Source organism: Cylas formicarius, unplaced genomic scaffold (genome assembly GCF_029955315.1).
Source record: "Cylas formicarius isolate icCylForm1 unplaced genomic scaffold, icCylForm1.1 PGA_scaffold_7__23_contigs__length_41026272, whole genome shotgun sequence".
NCBI lineage: Eukaryota > Metazoa > Arthropoda > Insecta > Coleoptera > Brentidae > Cylas > Cylas formicarius.
In genome coordinates this window covers 24,656,281-24,678,810 of record NW_026844352.1, presented here as the reverse complement: position 1 = coordinate 24,678,810, position 22,530 = coordinate 24,656,281, and the positions used below count along the sequence as shown (strand labels likewise).

The following is a 22,530-nucleotide window of genomic DNA, read 5'->3' as shown; positions in this document are numbered from 1 at the left end:
CTAGCTATTTAATTAATTTATTTCTTTATTTGTTTTGGTTAGTTTCAGTCTAATCTAATAGCTACTTATACACTGTGTCCCACTTAAGAACTGCACACCCTTGTAAAATATTTGTTTATGGTTCGATTTTGATAATGTTTTTTCTGTTGGATAGATCTTTCAAAAATGCAGTAACACTTTGTTTTGCTTATTTCTTCAACCTAGTCACGGCCAACTGGGACTATTTGACAAAAAATTGGCAACGAATTCTTATTCAGGAGTATTTAGGAAAATTAAAAAAAAATAAATATTTATCGGGTTGTGGGCAGAGATTAGGGGATCAAATTAGAATTGTATATGTCGATTAGAGCTATGTATATTTTTTTCGATTTCATATCAGATTACATAACAATCCTTATTCTTATTAAGTAAATTAATGGTAAGTTCTACCTGAATTAAGTTTTTAAAAATTGTCAGTGGTTCGTTAACATAAAATTACTATACACCATATACATACAAAATTTGATAAACTATTAGTTTAGTGTCCAGTGATAGAGTCAGAGGAGCCATTAGGAAAAATTAAATTAGTCCCTCTTATATAGGAGTTTTACTGAGTACCTTAAAACTGTGTCTAAAGCCAGAAACTTATTTAAAATGTTTAAGCTCACGGGTTTGTCATCATACCAATGGTATAATACGGATTATAAAAAACGTCAATGTAAATGTATTTACCGCAAATAACTGTGTATTAATTAGGCATAATTTAAATACGTCCACAGAAACTTAAGAGTACTGGGATTATTTCCAAAAATAAAAATAATTAGTTGCCACACTTAAGGTCCTAAAGAGAGAGTTTCCGTTTTCATGCTGTTCCATAATTCACTTCGTGTATAGACTAAAATACAGTAATTATTATTAAATTTAACATTTCCCTCCCTCCATCATATTTTCCACTAGAAGCCGCGGCGGAAATTTCGGAGAGTAGTTTAATTCATCTCGGGGGTCGGTTATTATTAACGAAATGACGTCACCGGGAATATCGATTTGTTACGTCATAGGCATCCACTAGGCAGGAACAAGCGCCACGTTGTCAGATTGGTCAAATAGTCTTCAGTTTGTGTTATATTCCATATAATTTCCAGGAACCAATAATTTGTGACAAAAACAAAAAAAAGAGAATAAACTCTTATAGACGTTACCAAATTTCGCTGTCGATAATTCGAATCGCCACTGGAGCAAATTGATGGCGTTTCTCTTCGGTTAAAGCAGCGCATAAAACCGTTTTTTATTTTTTTGGTATTAAGACATCCTGTGCGACTGTGAACTAAAATTTACAAAATAAACAAGATAAGTGAAAGGTTAACTTAATAAAAGTTCGTTTTAATTCAATCGATTTTGCAGTAGATTGTGGTGTTTTTTTTAGATTTTTATACTTAACCAGATTTCATTAATACCTTTTTATTATTACCTTATTAAATTATTATGCTTTTTGATTAACCGTATGAAAATTTTCTTCCACTAATGTAAAGCTTGTTACTCTACAAAATTCTTAAAAGCAGTCATTTCTTATTTTAGATGCTTGACTTTTTCCAGTATTAAACCTTTTTGCTGAACCTTTCATCTTTTTCTTTAAAATAAGAGGTCTTTTTGTTCGACCATTTTACGAAACATCGTCACATGTCGAAATTTAATCTTAACAAAATTAGTCAGAAATGAATTAAATCATTTGTGTTGTAGATTATATTGCGCATGTTATATGTAGTTATGTTGTGTTAGCTATCAAGCATAGGATACGGGGGACTGATATAAATCAAATAAATCAAATATCGAATAATTTGTAGTAATACCTCTCAATTTTTGTAGTGACACCAATTATCTATTGAAATTGCTCACGTTTTTACTCAGTGAGAGCGTTTCTTTCGTTCAGAATGGTAGCTTTCATGACTACTAATTTTCGTACTTAATCGTATAGATTTGATTTTTAAAAGGATTATTGTTTATGGTATTCGAAGTATTTGCGTCTGTTCATGAATATCTTGAATACTATTACTACATTACTTTGGTAATCGCAACATGTTCAGTAGTATTCCATCTTAAATCATTATTATATTTGTTAAAGCACAATCGTTTCAAATTGTATAATAATAATATAAAGGATAGTACTGTTCATCTATATATTCAAATTGACTTTTACGACTGGGCATTAAACATTTTTATTGCAAAATTTTAGCAAAATAAGACCTATTTTTTTGCGATATAAACGCTCAAACTTCGACCACCAAAACAATTCAAAACATCCCGATCATACAGATACTCTTTTATTTTTAGATTTAAACTCTTACATTTCTTTCAATTTGCTCCTAGTTTAATTGAACTTGAAAAACTATAAATTGCTTCCGACTATGTTTTTGCTTGCTAGATAATTAAGTATGAGCTAGAGTTCGGTAATCTGTATAATATATAATTTTATTGCGTAGCGGACTATTTGGTTTAAGAATTAACTTGGCAACGTCGGGTTCGGTTCGGTTCGGTTGCGCAATGTGCCCTTTTCTCTACACTACCGCCTACGCGCGTTTAATAGCGTATACCCTATCGCCAATTCGTCGTTTTTCCATTTCCATTCATAAAGGATTATTACTGATTCATCAGGAAGTCTCTTAAGGGAGCTGGCGTCAATAATAAATGCCGTTTTTGTGTGAATTTTAAGAATTTCCCATTGCGTATTCCGTGCGATATGATTTGGCGCCGTTGTTACGGAGGGTGAGTTTTTGTTTTGGTTCTATCGGAGACGTGTCACTTTGGCAACTAGCGAAGTTTGGCGTTTAGCGTGCTAAAGCATTTAATTTTTCGGAAATCGGTATATTTAAATGCTTTATGGAAATTGACGGTTATTTATGGATATTTTTTACTTTTTAAATGTAGGTCAGTCGTTTGTCGCCTTTAATTTGAAATTAATGTGGTTGTGAAAATGTTTACTTGGGCACTTAATAATTGCTCCTGTAATTGTATTTTCATGGACACGTAATACCTTTCTTATTTTAAACGGATCAACCTGTATATTAATTCATTTTTTGATTCATCGGAACTTACTATTTTATACATAATAAAATATTAGACATAATAATGTCTAAAGTTTTCGTATCTACATTTTTTCATTATAAAAATGCTGTGACAACGAAACATTGTGAAAAAAAAAACTAAATAATACTGAAAATACTAATATTGCAACGTGAAAATGAGATTTTTTATAAAAATATGTATTTCTTGTAATACATAATAATTTTTAAAATTTTCTATTCATTACTTAAAACAGTGCTTCTTGTAGCTTTTTGCTCATCTGAATGTCTCTCAGCAAATGTCTAAATGTTTTTCATAAAATTTGTTCCATTTTTAGACATAGTTTTTGGGGACATTTGGGCAAAACAGCATTGCCAGAATTGACAAGGGTCAAAATACCTTGGATAAAGAAAGCCAACATCTTAAAATTACAATTTGATCAGTGCATTATTCGGTATTTTAGAGTACGAGGTAAACTTTTGTGTTAATAATCTAATTACCGCAAAAAATATTGTTTCCATCTGACAAAAATGACAATGATATCAACACGCATAATCCCCATCTCTAAAGAATTCAACCCTAAAAGTATAACAAACGCTTTCAGTTGGTGAAATCGATATGTAGACCTGCCAAGGTCGCTGTTTGCAAATTCACAATGTCGGAAAAAGTTGTTACACCATTTAGATATAACAATATAATATTTTTAAAATGTAAGTGAACCCAAACAACTTTTATCTTTACGTTTAGTAAGCGGACCACCCCGTATTTAAGCTTGATTTTGCTGAATTCTGATTTATATATATTTATATAAGTACTTTGGCTTGCTTAAAGTTAGTTACTTAGTAAAGTAATGTATTCTCATGATTTATTCGTTCGTTTAATTCAGGGGTCTCCAAACTTTCCCGCCTTATGGTCATACCGTATGTTCCAAGGGTCAACACCGTTTTTAATCATTTGCTAGTTGTTAGAATAAAGTTCAATTTTCTGCGTATTATGCTTGCCATTAAGCTCAACTTAATAATAAGCTATTTGTTGCCGCGGGTTGGATTGATGCCACCAGCACTGTGATTTGGCCCGTGGGCCTTAGTTTGGAGTGGTTTAAGTAACTTAATCCGAAATTATTAAGTATATTCATTGACAAAAAAAAGGAAAATGTAACAAATCGTCCACATTAGAAAAGATCTGGTTCATAAAATTTAAATTTAACTTCACAAGTCCACCTTTTACACTATTAGTTATGTGCGTTCAAGTTTGTATGTCTGATGACGCCAAAATACGTGTAAATTTATAAAATAATGTGTTTGCAATAAAGCTTAACATTTGGACGAAAACGAAACGAAACATTTCCTACTTAGTACTAGTAAAAAGCTTGCATCCACCAATAAATTAATTTGTGGTCTGCTTTAAGAATGAATGGCATTTTTTTCTTCCTAAATAAAATTCGTTGGGTATTTTCATTTGATTTGACCACTGCCCAAGAGAAAACTAATGACAAATCCTAGATAAAATTAGTTTTCCATTTAAAAAAAATTGCACATTTTATTTAAATAATCTAATAGTTAATAAATTCGGTATTTTCTTTATCAAATTTTTTCAATTTATGAGTATTTGACTAAAACTCCTATATCATTTAAATACTTTCCCATGCTTCCGAATAGACTTTTGATTGCAGTTATGCGCCCATACTCAGCGCTTCGAGTTAGGAGTGTCAAAAAACGTCCGATATAAATTAGGGACAACCGAAAATATATCTATATAAAAAAATGTTTTTTCACAATGTTTGAGATTAAGTATAAGCTTCTGCGATTTATTACGTTAATAAACGTCGTATTATATACATAACGTCAGTATCTCATGCGCGTCAAATGACATTTTTAAAATTAGAAATTTTCAAAAGATGTTTGCAATATACAAACCTCTTGAAATTGAAGCATCAAGTTAACATCTTGTATATTGGTCATTTGCTATTAATAACAATATACGTGCATCAACTCTGGTCTTGAAAATTTTTGACTTTAATATTTAAAAATATAGTTGTTCTGTTTTTTGGAAGAAGTTGCCCAAACCGTATATTTTTGCAGCGTTGCGGTGTAGGGTGCAGAATATTCGCAATAGCATAATCAGATTACCATATATTACAAAACAAAAATTAAAGTGAAAACCCTTTAACAAATGTTAAAATTGAATTATTCAATTATATTTGCAGTACTTAAAATTCATAGGTTAAGATACCCTTCAGAGTTAATTTCTCTTCATAAGGCGATAAGGAAAATCTTTTCCCGCGGCAATTGCAAAACATAATGTCAACAATTGAAGAGTAGAAGTAACAAAGGGTGCCAAAATTATTAAAAAAAAATATTTTCTTACCAAAGTAAAAAACATTTTATTTTCAAAAAATAAACTAACATATTATTTGCCTTATGGGTAAATAAGCTGCGACACAAAAAACATGGAAAAAACATTATTAAACTTTTTTTTAAAATATTTAAGAAAAATGAGAAACGCGCCAACACATTATTTGGTCAAATTAGAATAAAATTATTCACGTCTGGTAGCAGCCTAACTGCAGTCAACAAATATTGCTAATATTCACTTCTTTGAGATTTAGTATCTTGTCAGCTGCCGATCAAAAAAAAATTTGTTTGTTATATGTCTATCTCAAATCGGCCTTTGTGTCTACTTGACAGTATTATATTGTGCAAGTCCTCAGGTACCATCGGAACGCACTTGCGCTTTCTCGATTAACGCGAAGCTATGACCACTGACAATAGTGTCAAAGAGTCCACAACTCACTAAAAACCCGTAAATAATCATTTTGTTTTTATTTTGAGCAATACAGTTATCGCTCCAAACAACAACATTCCTTTTTTCTGGAATGCCCATATTGAGGACGTGTGATAAACAAGACCCAATTTCGTTACCGCCACGTCGTGCAGCTCCTTCATGCCAACAGCACATGTATATGTATAAATACATGACGAAAGTTGACTCATGTAGAACATGTCAGAGTGAGAACACACTCGTGGTGCTTCCTGGCACTTGCGGCGATGCAATATCTCTTTTCATGACCATGCACGCTGATTCTGCCTTTCTATGGTGCACCACCAGCTCCAACTTTGCTGCCCGATTTTTTTCGCCCTGCGCTTTTATTTTGCAATTTAATGAGTCATATTTACGACAGGTGTCTCTTCGAGGTCCTTTAAATGAAACATTTGGAAAGTCTTCTTTCAACACTTTTTTGTAAAACTTGTAGGTAACTAAACTGAGTGGATATTTCTGCCAAAACACTTTATGAAAGCGATTCGCATTTAAATATTCTTTTGCACTTTTTAAGCGCGAATGAAATTCTTCTCGGGGTATAGTATTTATAGGCTCTCCAACAAGTTGCCTATTACCCTGCGTAAATTTTCCAGGAGCTGTACGAGTTCTCATGTCTTTATAAACGATTTTGCCTCGTCTTTTCTTTCGTTTCCAAATGCTTTTTTGTCAAATCAAAAGTATTGATAAAAGTAGATTTACATACAACTACAACACTCTCCATCTGAAAGGCTATAGTGGGTGCTACATTGACGGAGACTACCACGAGTTTCTTCGTATAAACCATGCCTTCTTCTTTTTACGTCAGTTAAATGTATGACGTACGTTCCACGGACTTCAGTTCTGCGCTCATATTATTTTTCAAAGTGTCAATCTCTGTTAGTAGTTTAACGACTTGCAGTTAAATTTATACACAGTAAAACGATCTGTCTACGAGATCGCCGTAGGGTTGTTAACAATATTTAAAAAAATGTTTGGTGAGTATCCAATCCACTATACTAACAGCTGCGCTAAGCCTGTGAATTCAAATCTACAGCGCATAAGATAAAAATTCGGACCGTCCTAGAGTCACGTAGACGCTTTCGTATTAGAAATTAAAATAATGACTTACTTGTAGGTTAGGTTTCTTTTTTTTCTTTTTTCAGCTACAGCGTTCCCATTTCAGTTTTTATAGGATCCTCCTGCATTTTGCGTTGTCTTTGCTCATCACTTAATCTTCCATTCCTTGTTTTCGACGTTCAAAATTCATTTTGAATAGCTCTTTACAATATTTGACAGCGTCGTTACAGAAAACGATTAAAAAACAATATAAACGCACAACACGTCTTACGGCATTTGACCCCTTTGTTATGAAAATAGCAGATCACTTACAGAAAGCGCCACCTATTTGCGTAATTTGTTCCGGAAATTATAATTCTCACACTGCCCGCTTGATGGGTCATAGTGCATGGCACGTAGAATATTTCTATATAAAAATCTAATTTTCAAAAAAATGGCACCTAGCCCCTTGTTACGTCTACTCCTCAATTTCTTCTATTGTTTATTTTTGTTACAGGCCGACGCCTCTGTCGATATGGCGGAGCGCCATTTTTACGCCGCTAGTATGGATTATGTGTATTTAATTCAAGAAGTCCACGAAAGAAAAAAATTTGAATTTGTTGAAACGTTGCTGACGTTTGTTTACGCGTGGTTTACTTTCTACCATCAGGTAAAATAGCCCATTTACGCTGGCTAACTCCGGAACTCGGTGCATTGTTATTTTTTAGGGGCACGAGCTAAAGAAAGATTTCGACCCATTCATGAGAGATTTACAAGAAAAGATACAAAAAACTAGAAACAACTTCGACGATTTCAGTGAGAAACTCAAAAAGCGAATGTCCGAAGTTCAAAAGCAAGAAGAGCCTCTGAGAAATGTAAAGGGACGCAAAGAAGGTTATCTCTACCTGTTAGAAAAAAGTATGTACCATTTGTGTGTGTAACCTGTTACGTTTAGATACTTCAAATTTTCCGACCTAATCTTGTCTTCGGTGGCAATAAAAAATATATATTCATAGTTACCATTTTTTTATGCTTAAGACAACATTAGGCATGAATTTATTTCTTTCCAATTTTTTCTAATTAATTAATTAATTAGTAATTACTTAAGAAAGAGTTAAACCTTAAGCACTACAAAGAGTATATCTTGAATGCTCCAATAAAATTGAAACTCTCTGTTGAAATTATTTTTCAAAGTTCTCCTCGCCTTTTCAATGCCAACTTGAAACATTTATTAATAATGATTTACTTTAATACGAGTCCTAACAATCGTATATGGATGGAAATTTCATTAAAATCACTTAAACAATGGCGAGAATTTCCGACAGTGAAAACAGTAGCATTGTAAAAGTAAAAGTAACCAAGTATTACTTTTGATTACCTAACCTTTAGTGCTTTAATTTTTGGTTTATTTAAATTTATTGTTGTTTAGAGGCTTTCGGTACGACTTGGACCAAACATTTTTGCCATTATGATAAAGAAAGCAAAGAATTCACTATGCTGCCGTATAACCAACTCACCACAAAATCGGTAATTGCACATTTCGCGCCTTGCGTCCCCTGCTATTTCATAGTTTGACTTGTAGTTGGCACAACCGGAAAGGATGATGATCACTTCTTGCGTAAGACGAAAGTCTGATTCCATTGAGAAACGATTTTGTTTTGACATTCAAGCGGATAGTAAACCGGGGGTGGTTTACACACTCCAGGCCCTATCCGAACAAGACCGCACTGCTTGGATGGACATAATGGATGGGAAAGAACCGGTAGTTTTTGATTTGTTTATTTTTTCCTTTATCTGATTGTCAACCCCTATTTTCAGACATATACTACTCCAAATAACAAAATACCAGTAAACACGGAGGAACACTTTGTATTAGATGATGTAGGAATTCAGTTTGTAAAAAGGTGTATAGAAGTGTTGGAGAATCGTGGGTTGGAAGAACAAGGAATATACAGGTTAAAACTAATGTATATTTCCTGAAAAGTCTTTTAATTAAGTGATAATGCATATTAGGGTTGTGGGAGTGACTTCGAAAGTGAACAAACTTTTGAGCATGGGATTGGATAGGAGAAAAAGCGAGAAGCTGGCTCTCGACGATCCCCAGGAATGGGAAACGAAAACCATAACTAGTGCTTTAAAAACGTATTTAAGAAATCTACCGGAGCCATTGATGACGTACAGATATCACAACGATTTTATTGCGGCCGTCAGTATGTTTCTCTGAATTTTTAGCGATCTTTTATTAGTTGCGTATTTGGTTCTAGAAAAGGAATCGAGACAGCAGAGGATACACGAAGTTCACAAATTGATTTACAAAGTTCCGAAAACAAACTTTGATGTCTTAAAGATTTTGGTGAAGCATTTAACAAAGTAGGTACAATATCTCCATATTTATGGAGAGTGACGCCTAAATTTATTTCAGTGTTGTTAGTAAATGTGACAAAAACCTGATGAACGTAAGTAACCTTGGAGTGTGTTTCGGACCCACTTTGCTCCGTCCGGAAGAAGAAACTGTGGCCTCCATAATGGACCTAAAATTCTACAATATCGTAGTGGAAATCCTAATAGACAATTTTGACAAAATATTTAGTACTGAACCGGACAACTCTCCCAAAATGTCTATGCCAAATCATATCGCTAACGGCCCTTCAAAATATAATCACCTTCCGCCAAACAATCATTTAACTACATTTAATAGTTTAGAAACTGAATCGTCATATGGCAGCAATAATAGGTCGTTTCCGAATAATCACGCAGCTAGAGTGTCACCAAGCTATAGACCATCAGCATATAGCCAATCGCCTCCATATACATGTGTATGTTTAATGATTTGTCGTTATAGTTTAGCAGCTAATTGTCACAAGATTTCAGACCGTTTCGTCTTATATTGAAACGTCATTGCCACAAAATTATAGTGCCCAAGATGCACTCATAGAGAATACAATTTATGGCATGTCCAGAAGTGAGCACCGACCTTCCAGCAGACAGAAGTTTAAACATTTTCTGCCTGCGGCTAGTTCCCAGTCTGAATCTAGTATACCTCAACCATTGCAAAGCTACAGCCCCACTAACTTTAGGTCTTACAATCAATTAGTGGGTTAGTCCAGATTCGAGATATTTACCTTTAAATTAATGTATACGAATTGGAATTTTCAGAATCAAACAGTACAAGCAGTTCAAACGATTCGTTGTCTTCGACCTCGCGCGATGGGAACGTGTTGAACAGCTCAATACCTAAAAAAAGTGAACGCTCAAGTTTATACGTTGCCTATCCGAAAGGTTACAAATCGCCCGGAAACGTGTAAGTTTTTTTCTACAGCTCTTTTTTAAGGAAGTTATTTCTCTCGTGTAATCTTTATTTCCCTTTTTGCATGCCGTCTCTGATAACTAACCAACTAACACAGGACGCAGCTTACAAAACAATCGGGGTTTCTTACAACAGGACGGTTCAGTCCAACTATGCCTAGGGTTCGGTATGTAAGCCAAAATGGCGCAATAACCAGAAAAATACAGAAAGAAGTGTAAGATTCATAAGCTTTTCTGTGTTGTCTCTGATGCTTTTTGTGTTCTTTTTACTCTACATGTCGTGTCATATTCTGAAATATTTCTTACATTACATTTATGTAATTGTGCATGGTTTTTATTATATTTAAATTTACAAAACGCCACCGATAGCAGGAAAGGCAGAACACAATCATAATTTTTAAGATTTTTTAAATTCCTGTATTACATTTTAATGTGTTTTGATTTGGAAATTATTTTGCAAATAAAACAGATTATGTATATGCATTGTTGCCTTAAAATGATAGATAACGTGCCTATTTGCTGATTTAATTTTTTGTGATTTCTGGCTTCTGATAAAAGTAAACCATGTTGCATGATCGTCGTCAGTCCCAAATACAAATTGTTATGGTTTTATAAAGTATCCTTAACTTAATAATTTTTAATAAAAAAAAAAACGTTTGTATTGAAATACATTTCTACAATGACGTCATCCACTTTGACCGAAACCCATTATGGTATCTCACTTGAATATTCTGCATATTCTCTGTTCTTCGAACTTTGTTAATGTTTTTTGTCTTTTACTTTCATATCTAATACCAATCAAACCTTTAAGCAAATGTCTTTCCTAACAGGCGTGTCAGGACGTTGTACGCCTGTTTGGGAGAACATGATGGAGAACTCTCGTTTGAACCAAATCAGATTATAACTAACGGTAAGTTTTTTGTTTTACTTGCGGTCATTAAGTTTTTATGTAATGGATATAAACGCAATCTAATTATACAGAAATTATTACTCGTTTTTCTCTAGTAAAATCATCACAAGAACCAGGCTGGTTAGAGGGCACCCTAAACGGAAAAACGGGCCTAATTCCAGAAAACTATGTAGAGATACTTCCTTGACAAGGCGGTTCTCTGTCGAAATTGTCCAATTCCTTAAGGCACGGGTTATGCAAAGCGCTGCATCTTAGCAGCTCGCACCCGGACGTGACTCCATCTGGAAGTAGGCTAACAGTGCATAGGCAAAGTTTAGATGAAGCCATGGTCAAACAAACTTGTACGGAAAGAAAAAGTTCCACATAAGTTTATTTATGTATTGAATTACTTTTATCAGATGCGTTCGTTTCATTTTCTTATATTAAGAATAATGGAAAATGTAAATGACTTAAGTGTGAATTTATCTGAAGAAAAGTAATAGAAAAATATCCCCAAAATATAAAGAATCGGTTAAGTAAATGGCACACAATATGGTAGACAGGTCAAGTTTATGTTGACTGCATATTTAAAACGCCTAAATAGGGTATTCTAAGAAAATAGAAAAAAAAAACACTAAGTACATTTAACTTATCTGCTCTGCGTTCAGCCATATCCGCTTAAATTAACAAAACAACACAACTTGGATTAGTAAAAAAAAATGAAATTTTAACTAAAATCGATAAATTGGGTATCTTACTGTGTAGTGTTTAGTATTACATACTTATATAGATTTGAAGTGTCATGAATTTTATTACACCACAAATGATATGCGTTATCATTAACTGAGTTATAGTTGGAAAATAAAACTTTATTTGCCAAGGATTTTTGTCTTGGCCTTTTGAAAAATGTATCATATGTGCCAATGATGCAAATTTAACATATAGTTAATATCAAACTATGTTTTATGTTAATGTTATGGAATGCTGATATATATCATGTATGATACCGCCCCTCACTTAAACTTCTTTCCTCAATAGAGAAGAGAAATAGGTAAATTCCACGTTTAGCAGGGTTTGTCTTATTGTTTCTTGTGATCTCCAATTTTGTATATTACCAAAAACAATGTAGTAGTATACATTTCAACAATTTAATGCATATCAGTATATTTAGCAGAATGAGATGCCTGTATTTTTGATGAAATAGTGAAAAAAAATTTAAAAAATGGAAATAATTTACTAGTGTCATAGTTTTTTTTTTCACTATTATACTATTTAATGTGTACCATGTACCTTGAAATTCACAGTTGCTTTTTGATATTTGTGCCAAATAATTACATTAGAAGAAAATAATTGGCTATTGCGAGAACAAACTTTGAGAAGCCACTGTGATTAAACTAAAATCCGAGTTTTGTTGTTTTAAATAATATATTTTATGAACATTTTACCACAATCCTCAAGTTTAAATCCGATTTAGTGCCTGTTTAGATCCGAGTGGGGATTAGTTTATTATGTTGTTAAAGTTCTTAACTATGGCAAATATAACACCAATATTACTTATTAAGCCCTAAAAAAGAATGTAACGTTCACTATAAAGATATTAATGTTAGGTGGTCTAATTGTGCTGAAATTTAGTGTGATATTCGTCGTATGGCATTTTCTAATTATTGTCTGCAAGAGTATAATTTGAGTTGATGAAAATTGGCGCAAAAATAATTACGGCAGTTATCATTCCGGTATACACAAGACTGCTAAATTTACACACAAATTTTATTTGAAAGTATAAGTAAGCATATTCTGTGATAAAATTTTAGATCGAAGATCAGTAGAGGCGTCAACTTGAATTATACAAAATATACGTAATATTGGCCCATGTCTAGTTTTCCTGTGAAATGTAACCAGCAAGTCTTATGAGAGCAAATCAATTACTAGGTGTAAAAATTATACAAATGTAATAGCAATATTCATAAATGTTATATCGGGACCATTTTCCCCTACTACACGAATCATATCTTCGAAACATCCTAAACAATTTTTGCCGCATCATAATAGTATGGGATAAGGATCGACAAATTCTAATGCAAAACACAACTAGTGTTATGTTAATATGCTTACGATATTTTTGTTATAAACTAGCAATGAATTTGTTTTGATTGCTTCAAGATATCAGTCAATGCTTGCAGCTACATTTTGAAGCATAATCTTTTGGTAATTTTGTTGCTGTCCTTAAATGTTGTCCATAAGCAGTTCTGAAAAATCCTTGCAAAGTTGTAGTTACCTACCGATGTCCACTTTTACTTTTATTTAAACTATCCAAGAGTGGTATGCTTTTTATTGTAAATAAAATTTCCATGGATTCGACTTATTCAATTAATTTTTTTATGTGATATACATGTTTACCAGTAGAAAATCAGTTTAGGTATTTGCAAAATATTGTATATGATACAGAAGATTAACTGGAGATCGAGGTTAAATCTGCCCACATTATCGGCGCAGAATGAGAAAAAAGAACTTGGTTGGACCTTTTCTCTCATTCTAATATTCTATATATGTTCTTCCTGTTTTGTGAAATATTTATATTATATATTTTATTATTTGTTATATTTTTGGTTTTTACTTGGCAATAATAATATTGTAATTATTGTTGTAATATTTTTAATAAATAAATTAAATTATTACATTTTTCAGTTTTATGCAGGTACAAATTATTTAGATTAGAAACATTCAACAAACATTCACACAGGTCCGTTTCTTTCTTTTTACCCACCAATAAATAATTTGAAAAAAATGAAATCGCTTCTAACTCAAAACACGTTTCCCCCTTCTTATTCCAATATCGATTTTTAGAATTTTACATTTATACAGCATATAACAAAATTGGTGCTTAGTAAATTATTATGTTTAATGTACAATACAATACTATTCTCGACTCCTCCCTTACTCTATAAGCTTAAACAGAGCACAGGAAAAAATCATTCCTAGGATCTGAAAAGGAAAAAAAAATTATTATTCGAAAACAATGTGTTGACAATAACTATGCCATAGCTCAAAAAAGTCTAAACCAACTAGGAATAAGAAATGATGTTCAGTCCAATCTAACTCTTGGAGAATGAATAAATAAGAGAGCAATATTATTTTTTTATAAGGCACACAACTCGCTTCTGGTTATTATTTCGTTTAAGGACATGCCAATGCGAGATGAATATACCGGATGTTATGTAATACGTTTTTAATATTTCACAGAGGGTGATATCTCAAGCTGAGCAGTGATATTGTTTATTCTATATACTACTACTAATATATAACAAAATTTTTTACATGGCAACACAAACAACTTTTAAACTTTTAAAAGCCATGTAGATAACGCCCCCTACAAGGAAGAGCGACAAGTATAAATCCAAACTTCTCGTCAAAAAAAGATGGTAACAATTATCGTTCAGAAATATATTTATTTAAAATATATTTGGGAAATTATGTTGAATAAATAAAAATAAAACTTTGACACCCAGTTGTGTGAAATTATTCAATAGTTATATTCAATAATTAAATTAAATACGGACATTTTAAAACTCTTATGTTCATAAGTTTGTAACACATACTTCCATAAAATAAAAATTAATATTTAGGTAAAAACGCACTCTCTGTAGAATAACTAGCTCCCTTGCTTCCTGTCATTTAAAACAATAAAATAATAAATCGGAGCTTTTGAAAATAAATTTTTTACGTTAGCAGAACTTACCAAAAAACACGATACAACAATTCCTGAGGTACCAATAATTACCGCATGCTTTTTCACAAACTCCGTAGTGACATTCAAACAGCCTTCCGTATTTATAACGTGATGGTTTTTATCGTCCACATCTTGACAGTTCAAGCGTCGTCCGTCAGAGGTCGTTTTGCAGCAGGAATCCGGTATTCGGTTTTTCCAATCCTAGAACGAGTTTAATAATTAACGTGTAAGTAAAAACGTGTTCGTATTCTTACTTTGTATCCATAAACTCCACAACATTTTAATCGAATTTGCGTCTCATCCCAAGCATCTGTAACTGGTTTGTAACTCCCGTAGTCATTTAAGGACCTGTCCATCCCTAACCTTATTGTTTTCTCCACTTTACCTCTAAATACGTATCCCAAGATTCCTCCAATTAACATGGTAACGAAAATAAGGAATAAGGAAATAAAATACTGAAAGAATCAAAGTACTGTTTGATGTTTTAACATAAACAGATTTGTTTTGAGTTATTTTAATTTCAAAATAAAATTTGTTTCATCTATTTCATTTACTTTAGACCTACGCAAAAATAAATTTTGAAAGGTTAGAGTTATTGTTTTATTGAAGTTACGAATGGATTGGGGTTTTATGTGTCTCAGTTCCTATAACGGCTTCTACACAGAATGTTTCAAAAAATACACCCCAATTGTGGGAGTTTCGTGACTTGAAAAATAGAAAAAAAAGTTCATATAAGCATAGATCTAGAAATGCTTGGTTTCCAAGAAGGTGTTCAACATTTTTTAAAACCGGTTGTGCAAAAATGCTTACGTCATGCGTATAACTAAGCTGATAACGGTCGCTTTCAACATTTTCTTTGGTATTACTTCGGTAAAACTAAGTTTCACATCTTGTTGAAGCAATTTTAACCTTTTATTATTATAAATGACGTTGCAAAATTCAAACCAAAAGTTTTTAACATTTTGTAAAAAAGCAATTAAAAAAAATTACCCCGTATGCTTGGAATTAGCGATAGCGCATGTTTATTTTAGCAGTTTGATACTAACGCTGATATTCAAAAACAGGTACTTACTATGACTAGCATACATCTGACTTCTTTTACTGATCCCAAACATCCTAAACAGGAGATTAATACTACCAATAATCCAGTAACTACCAGTATGTATGCGGATCCAGCGTAAAGGTTAGTTCCCACCAGTTCGTTGGCAAAAGATCTGTCCACTAAAATCCATATTCCTAAAGAGACTGCGATAATGCCGCCAACCTACAAATTAATTAGTTGTACGATTGAATTTTTTAATAGTTGATTTTTGTTATATTTTGTTAAATAAAATACAATAAAATCATTTTAGTGGGACATATTAAAGTCCCACTGGAATAATCCTGCAATATTTTGCATATATTTGATATCGAAATAGAGCAATCCGTTTATATTAATATGCCGGGATCGCGCAATATCGTCTGGATAAAAATAACATTTTCGGCAATATGATCAAATTGTTAGAAATTCCTCTTATGAAGCCTTATCCAATTCTGAAAATCAAGAGATAGAGCAGAAATTTAATTTCTACCCCAACTGCCGTTTCAAAAAATCTAGGCCCTGCCTATACTGCATTCAATTTATCTTAATAACGTTTTAATTGTTTTTTTTTTTCCAAAACGCACAAAACACTATCACCCTGTATATTATGTATGTAATAGGACATTTTTATATAATTTCAAAGAGTGCCCTGACTGACTGCAACAACAATAATTATTTACAATAGAGTTTTTTTTATACGTCTGTTAGAAAAAAACTTTACTAGTAACACTACATTTTCTTTTGGTTACCTTGATATCTCTAAAAACAAAAAAGTTGCAGCCAATTAAAATGTTTTCAAGATAAATTGAACGCACGCGCATTGCGCGAGATTTAAAATCTCGTTTTTTAACCAATGACCTTGCGGTATTTGGCAACCAACATGGCCACTAATAGATCGTCAATTAGTTTAGATGCAGCATTTTTGCTGCAGTATTTTGTCAAAATATGCTTACATCTTGTTAAATATTCTGGAAAAACAGCTTAAGTACAGGTTAGTGGGTGAAATGAAGAAAGACGCGAATAATCTTTACCTTCTCTACAAAAATATTAATGTCTCCTGCGGCGCATCAATTTTCACTCCAGTAGAGCTACTATATTATCTAATAGCTATATGGGCATTTTTTGTTTTCCGTAGGCTGGTAGAAAAATAGTGTTTGATAACTCTTGCGGAAAGTGTAATTTTGGCCCTATATGTTATGTTATCACTTTCGGCACTTGTTAGAAAATATTTATTCGTAAAACGAAACTGTCAACTGTTTATCAGTAGTCCAATACAAAGTGCAATGTAAATAGCCAAATCCTCCCTATTTGGAAACGATAATTAACGAGCAAAGGGACCAAGAGATTAAATGCAGAATAGAAAAACCAAGACAAACTTTTTTTCTTCTTCTTCTGTTAATGTCAATAGCTCTACTTCTACGAAGTAGAAGTAGAGCTATTGACATTGACAGAGGCAAACCAAAAAAATTTAAGCATTTGAAATGTGGCTATACAGGACAAATCTGAGGAATTCGTGGATGGACAGAAAAAAAAAGTGCTAAACACTGTAAAAAAAAGAAAACTAATATATGGGCCATATAATGCCAAACGAAAACAAATACCATATCCAGGGAAAGGGGTATGGCAAGAGAGAAACAGGGATTTATTCAGAGCAGCTAAAATGATCGTCAATATTCGGAACGAATAGCTACTTGAAGAAGAAGATGATATTTTTACCTCAAAACTTGCATTCTCTATCTGAAAGGTTCTGCGGAAGCTTAATCAATTTCGCTGGCTCTGTGGGTTAGTTAAAGCGGAAGCGTATTTTTCAGGTCAGAAATCACTCCAAATTTCAAACGTTTCAAGTCTTTTTTGGGTTGCCTTGCCCACGACTAAAATGGGAAATTCTATTCAGATCTGTCCATTTTCGATGTTGGATGTAGGCGTAGAAATAAACTTTGTGAAATAAAATTCCTTTTTGATCAATATTGTAAATCCGATACTAATATTCTGTTGCCATTTTTGAAAACTTACAAATTGCCATGGAAAAGGCACAAACAGACCGAACAGAGCAGAAGAAAATCTTTTTTAATGAAGGTTATATAAGGCAATAAGTATAACCAATGTGCGTCAAGCTTTCATGAAAGGCCTGTCAAGGATATTAAAATGCCTTTAGGAAAATGGAATACTAATTGTTATTGTTGTTTGCTAACTTTTCAGTACTGTCTTACGGGAAATTACCACCAGTTCATGAATTAGAATGTCAATGAAGGCTATTTTGATGAAATGATGATGAAATATACTCCACCTGATTCGGTAGTGGTAGTAGTGGATAACCTGAACTATCACGACGTATTGAGAAAATTTCAACTTCACCTCTAATAAAAGATCGGTTGGCTAACCACCAAAAATAATGATTTTGAAACATCTTTTTATGAAATACGATATTAATGAGACATATAGCAGAACAACATAGTGTAACACCAGTGTAATCTAAATCCTATAGATATAATAAGTGACGGGATTTAAGCAAAACGCAACACGACATCAAAAGGAAAGATTTTAAGCTACTGTTTGATAAAGCTATTAAGGAAGTGATACGGGGGAATTGGCAAAAGAGGAGAAAATGTGGATCAATCATATTGACAATGATTCTGAAGAAATACCAAAAGATTGTTGGACAGCCATTGTCTTTATTTTTTTTTTATAAAATGCTTCGTGCAGATGTATCTTTAAACTTCAAATTTCCTTTTTACGAGTATCGCATCAGGCAATAAGCAAAAACCTGGGTGGTACTACTTGCACAGCGTTGGACGGGGCCAAATTTACTAATCCAGTTTGTGATCTTATTATAAAATTTCGGTATCGACCTTTAATTTTGGGCATAATCTAATTTAAACACATCAGTACTCTGTAAATTCGTAATTTAGTTAGGTAAACATGTTTTGCAGCCTGTTATTCTTGTTTAAACTGTGAGTTTGTTGCTTCCTTCTTTTAAATTTGCGACTTACTAACATCATCTGATCTTTGATGCATTATATAATATTTTGACGCAATTAGTAAAGAAACTTCATTCAAAACATTTGGAAAACGTATGTAAGTAGTGACGAAGTTTACAGAATAACTGGCTTAGCCCAAAAATTTTGAGATAAAGCTCAAATATTATGACAGAGGGACAATAAGTAGTTTTATAATATTTTATGTATTAAAGGTTGTCCAGCAAAGACAAGCGGATCCTAAGTTCGGAGTCAAAAAAGAAATCAAATAGCAAAAAATGACAATATATTTATTTTGTTCGAAGGTGGAAGGTAAAAAATATTAAAATTCTCCTAACGGCGTATTCCAAAAATTGTCCAGATAAATTTAATTTTGACATTAATTTACATTTTAAAACCGTACCAACCGTACGATGAATTATAAATACTATTGCATAATTTGTATTTGATATAATATAAAACAATATTGTTTTCCATATAAATTGAGAATCTACTTACTGGTTGATTAGATCAAATGCATATTCAAATTACGAAGGTAAAAACATGGAATGAAAAAATATTTTTTATAAATTTGCTGGAAATTTCAAATTTAAAGTCAATATAAAACAATTAGTGTGTTTTGCAACGCTTACTTCATGGTTTTATATAAAACTAAAAAAATATATAAAAAATACTATTTTAGACGTAACGAAGTAGTTATATGAAACTTTTACCATCTTCTGTTCTTTTCTAACGTTCAATCACATCGCCAGGTTGCTAAATAATGTCCAGTAATACTTACAAAAGTGATAAGGTTAACTACGAATAAACTGTACTTCATGATGTTGCCGCAGCCATCCATGTGCGTTCCGAACCCCATTTTGGCACATTTACATGAAATTCGACACAACACACGCGAAAATTTTCACTGGCGTTGCGTGCAACGGTCAGCTGTTTGATGCCACTTTCTCCTGGCTGACACTGTTGTTCCACTTTATGACTAACGCACGCAATGTCTGAAAATGAAATTCTTATAATTACGCTGACTGTTAGTTCACATTATCATTTTAAAAAAATGTCAAGGGTGAGACGCTATTTGGTTATTTGGTCAAAATGCTTTGCATATCCCAATATAGTTGTCATGACCGTTAAAAATTGATCCGTTTACATCAAACGTCTCAAAGTAAACCATCAAATTTTGTTTTTGCTAACCAAAACTAACACAATTTAAGATTCAAAATGCGTACCTTTGGATTGCAGGTAAATCTTTTGTCTGTGCCTACGTTTTGGTTATTGCATTGGTATAAACACAAAGGAATCAAACGCTCGTTAAAACGTTAACTGACGATTATAGGTACCACATTGGCGCGTACCGTGTGTAGAAGGATGATCAATAAAAAGGTATACGAGCTCACCTTGAACCGATTACCTTTGGGTAGGGGCTTCTGCATCATATTTGTTTTATTATTATACACCTACTGTTTCATTTTTTTCCATTGGAGGATGAAAAATATTTTGCAAGGCTAAGGCATCCACCTAATACGATTGGATATGTCACAATACGTTATCTTTATAATTAGAAAAATTAGAGTATATCATTGACCCAATTACTTTCATTGCCGACCACGAATAAGGAAGGGATTTTTGCAATGGTGATTATTTTTTGCATCACAGTCTGTTGGGTGAATTTTATAGTAGAATGACAAAGCAAGCCCGCCCATAAAATTTGGCTGATAACGTCTTCTTGTTGTCTAGGCTCCATCATTCCTTACCACTGCGAAAGGGATAAAGGTACGAAATTTGGATTTTTTAATTACCATTGATACTAGCAAACTGAAGGACTTTTTTAAAAAATTATTAGTAACTAAATAAATCGATTATATTTACAAAAAATGTTTCAAAAGAAATGGTAATGTCGATAATCGTTAGAGCAACCGTATAAAACAATAAATTTTATGGACTTATCAATATTATAAAAACGCACTTTCTGCATAGTTTTTCATTTTTCAGTTCGAAGAAAAACTTACGCAAGGACATCGAAAAAAATAACTTTTTATAGAAATATTTATTTAGAAACTTTTTTATCTTCTATTTTTTCAATGTTTATACAAGGTGTTTTAAAACCAATGCGAAAAACTTAAGTTTGTGTTTTTTTGTTTAAAATAAAGGGTAGTTTGCTATATAAATATATCGCGCTGCAAATATGGCGGAAAAATAGTGTAAAGTATTACTATTATAAAAACACACTTTTTCCGTGTTTCTCATTTTTTTATAGGTATAAAAAATCAGCAAGAATGAAGCTCTAAATCGCACGGACAAGTCTCGCGTGTTACTGGACACCATACAAAAGAGAAATACACATTATGCAGAGTGCAAGAAAAAAGATTGACAGGAAGACGCCAAAGCTCATGGTTCGTATTGTAGTTTCCCGAGCCACAATAACCAATTGGCTTGCAACCTTCGAACGGATAGGGCGAAGTAATCCTTTAAACACCCTTTTAAATTGTGCGCATTAATTTTGAAACACCCTGTATAACTACTATTTATTTAGAACAAGTGTTTCTGTTACATATTATACAACATTATTGAATATAGTATTAAACCTAATCTAGTTTTTATATAATTTCTCTATCACTACACAACAACAATCACTATGAGCTTAAAAATAAACTATGCAACCCGCGAAACTGATGAACTGTGAACTGCTTTCGGATGTCCGTATTTGTAAAACTAAAAATGATATTTAGATAGAAATTTAGATTTTATATGGAGATACTTTTTATTCGCTATCGCTGTGCTTTTTCAGAGGATTTGTAAATTGTATAATTATTATTATTCTCACGGATGTAAAATAGACACAGTATTTTTTAAAAAATTACCACCAGACAATTCTTTATATTCTATCTGTATTAAAGGTAACAACAAAAATTCTGGAGATTTTTGATATGTTTAAAAAGATATCAGGATTCCAATGTTTTCCAAATTTGGATGGTAGGAGGAGGACTGTCCTAAATTAATGTGACGTAATCGTTCTTAAAATGGTAGAATTCACAATCGGTAAACACTAGTATCCAAAAAAATTTAAAATTTGCAATTTTTGTTTTTCTTGGTATTTTTTGAAAAGGTTGACCCAAAGTCTAAAGGACATTTCATAGTCATAATAATCGAATAACATAGAAATTAATAAATTTTCTTCAGTAACACATCGAAAAACAAAGTCAGCCAGCTAACACAAATAATTGAAAACTAATTTTAATTAAAACTGTTCGGTCGTAAACAAAGTTTTCTACCAAATAAGCAGTGACTGAAACTGGAACTGCTGTTAATCAAATCATCAAAGTTTAAAACAAAGTCAGCCAGCTAACACAAATAATTGAAAAGTAATTTTAATTAAAACTGTTCGGTCGTAAACAAAGTTTTCTACCAAATAAACAGTGACTGAAACTGGAACTGCTGTTAATCAAATCATCAAAGTTTAAAACAAGGATAAATTTTCAGGTTTAAATCCTTTCTTCTCCGATAGCCAAAGCAGAAAACTGCACATAAAACGATTTCGATAACTTGCAAATCTAAAGATTAAAAATTGCTTTTCTGTTGGTTTTCTATAAGGTCACCAAAAGTCTACTACAAAAAGTTAACGCTGAAATTACATTTCAAAAAAAGTCATTAATGAAAGTTCATT

General features: G+C 32.5%; 2 protein-coding genes across 4 annotated transcripts in view; one reads left to right on the top strand and one right to left on the bottom strand.

Annotated features, from left to right (window-relative positions):
• LOC132705294 (rho GTPase-activating protein 26) overlaps positions 1-13,657 on the top strand; it is a 52,158-nt gene extending 38,501 nt beyond the window's left edge. Inside the window, exons 1-14 of one of the 3 annotated variants that reach the window (XM_060675789.1) lie at positions 2,554-2,739; positions 7,409-7,561; positions 7,620-7,809; positions 8,321-8,418; positions 8,474-8,653; positions 8,710-8,846; positions 8,905-9,101; positions 9,156-9,261; positions 9,314-9,707; positions 9,763-9,988; positions 10,048-10,192; positions 10,296-10,364; positions 11,028-11,107; positions 11,203-13,657. In XM_060675789.1, the coding sequence (XP_060531772.1) occupies positions 7,427-7,561; positions 7,620-7,809; positions 8,321-8,418; positions 8,474-8,653; positions 8,710-8,846; positions 8,905-9,101; positions 9,156-9,261; positions 9,314-9,707; positions 9,763-9,988; positions 10,048-10,192; positions 10,296-10,364; positions 11,028-11,107; positions 11,203-11,294 (2,049 nt within the window). In that variant the 5' untranslated portion in view covers positions 2,554-2,739; positions 7,409-7,426 and the 3' untranslated portion in view covers positions 11,295-13,657. Of the gene's footprint in view, positions 1-2,553; positions 2,740-7,408; positions 7,562-7,619; positions 7,810-8,320; positions 8,419-8,473; positions 8,654-8,709; positions 8,847-8,904; positions 9,102-9,155; positions 9,262-9,313; positions 9,708-9,762; positions 9,989-10,047; positions 10,193-10,295; positions 10,365-11,027; positions 11,108-11,202 lie in introns of those variants that run through there. The other 2 variants (XM_060675788.1, XM_060675791.1) reach the window with 2 other exon arrangements.
• Positions 13,658-13,721: 64 nt separating this feature from the next.
• Positions 13,722-20,242, bottom strand: LOC132705298 (CD151 antigen). The gene is made up of 6 exons (XM_060675796.1): positions 20,096-20,242; positions 19,651-19,864; positions 15,886-16,077; positions 15,068-15,268; positions 14,823-15,014; positions 13,722-14,068 (listed from the first exon to the last, which is right to left on the bottom strand). Exons 2-6 carry the CDS (start codon positions 19,726-19,728, stop codon positions 14,021-14,023), a joined length of 711 nt encoding a protein of 236 aa, XP_060531779.1. The 5' UTR covers positions 19,729-19,864; positions 20,096-20,242; the 3' UTR covers positions 13,722-14,020.
• Between the last annotated feature and the right edge of the window lie 2,288 nt (positions 20,243-22,530).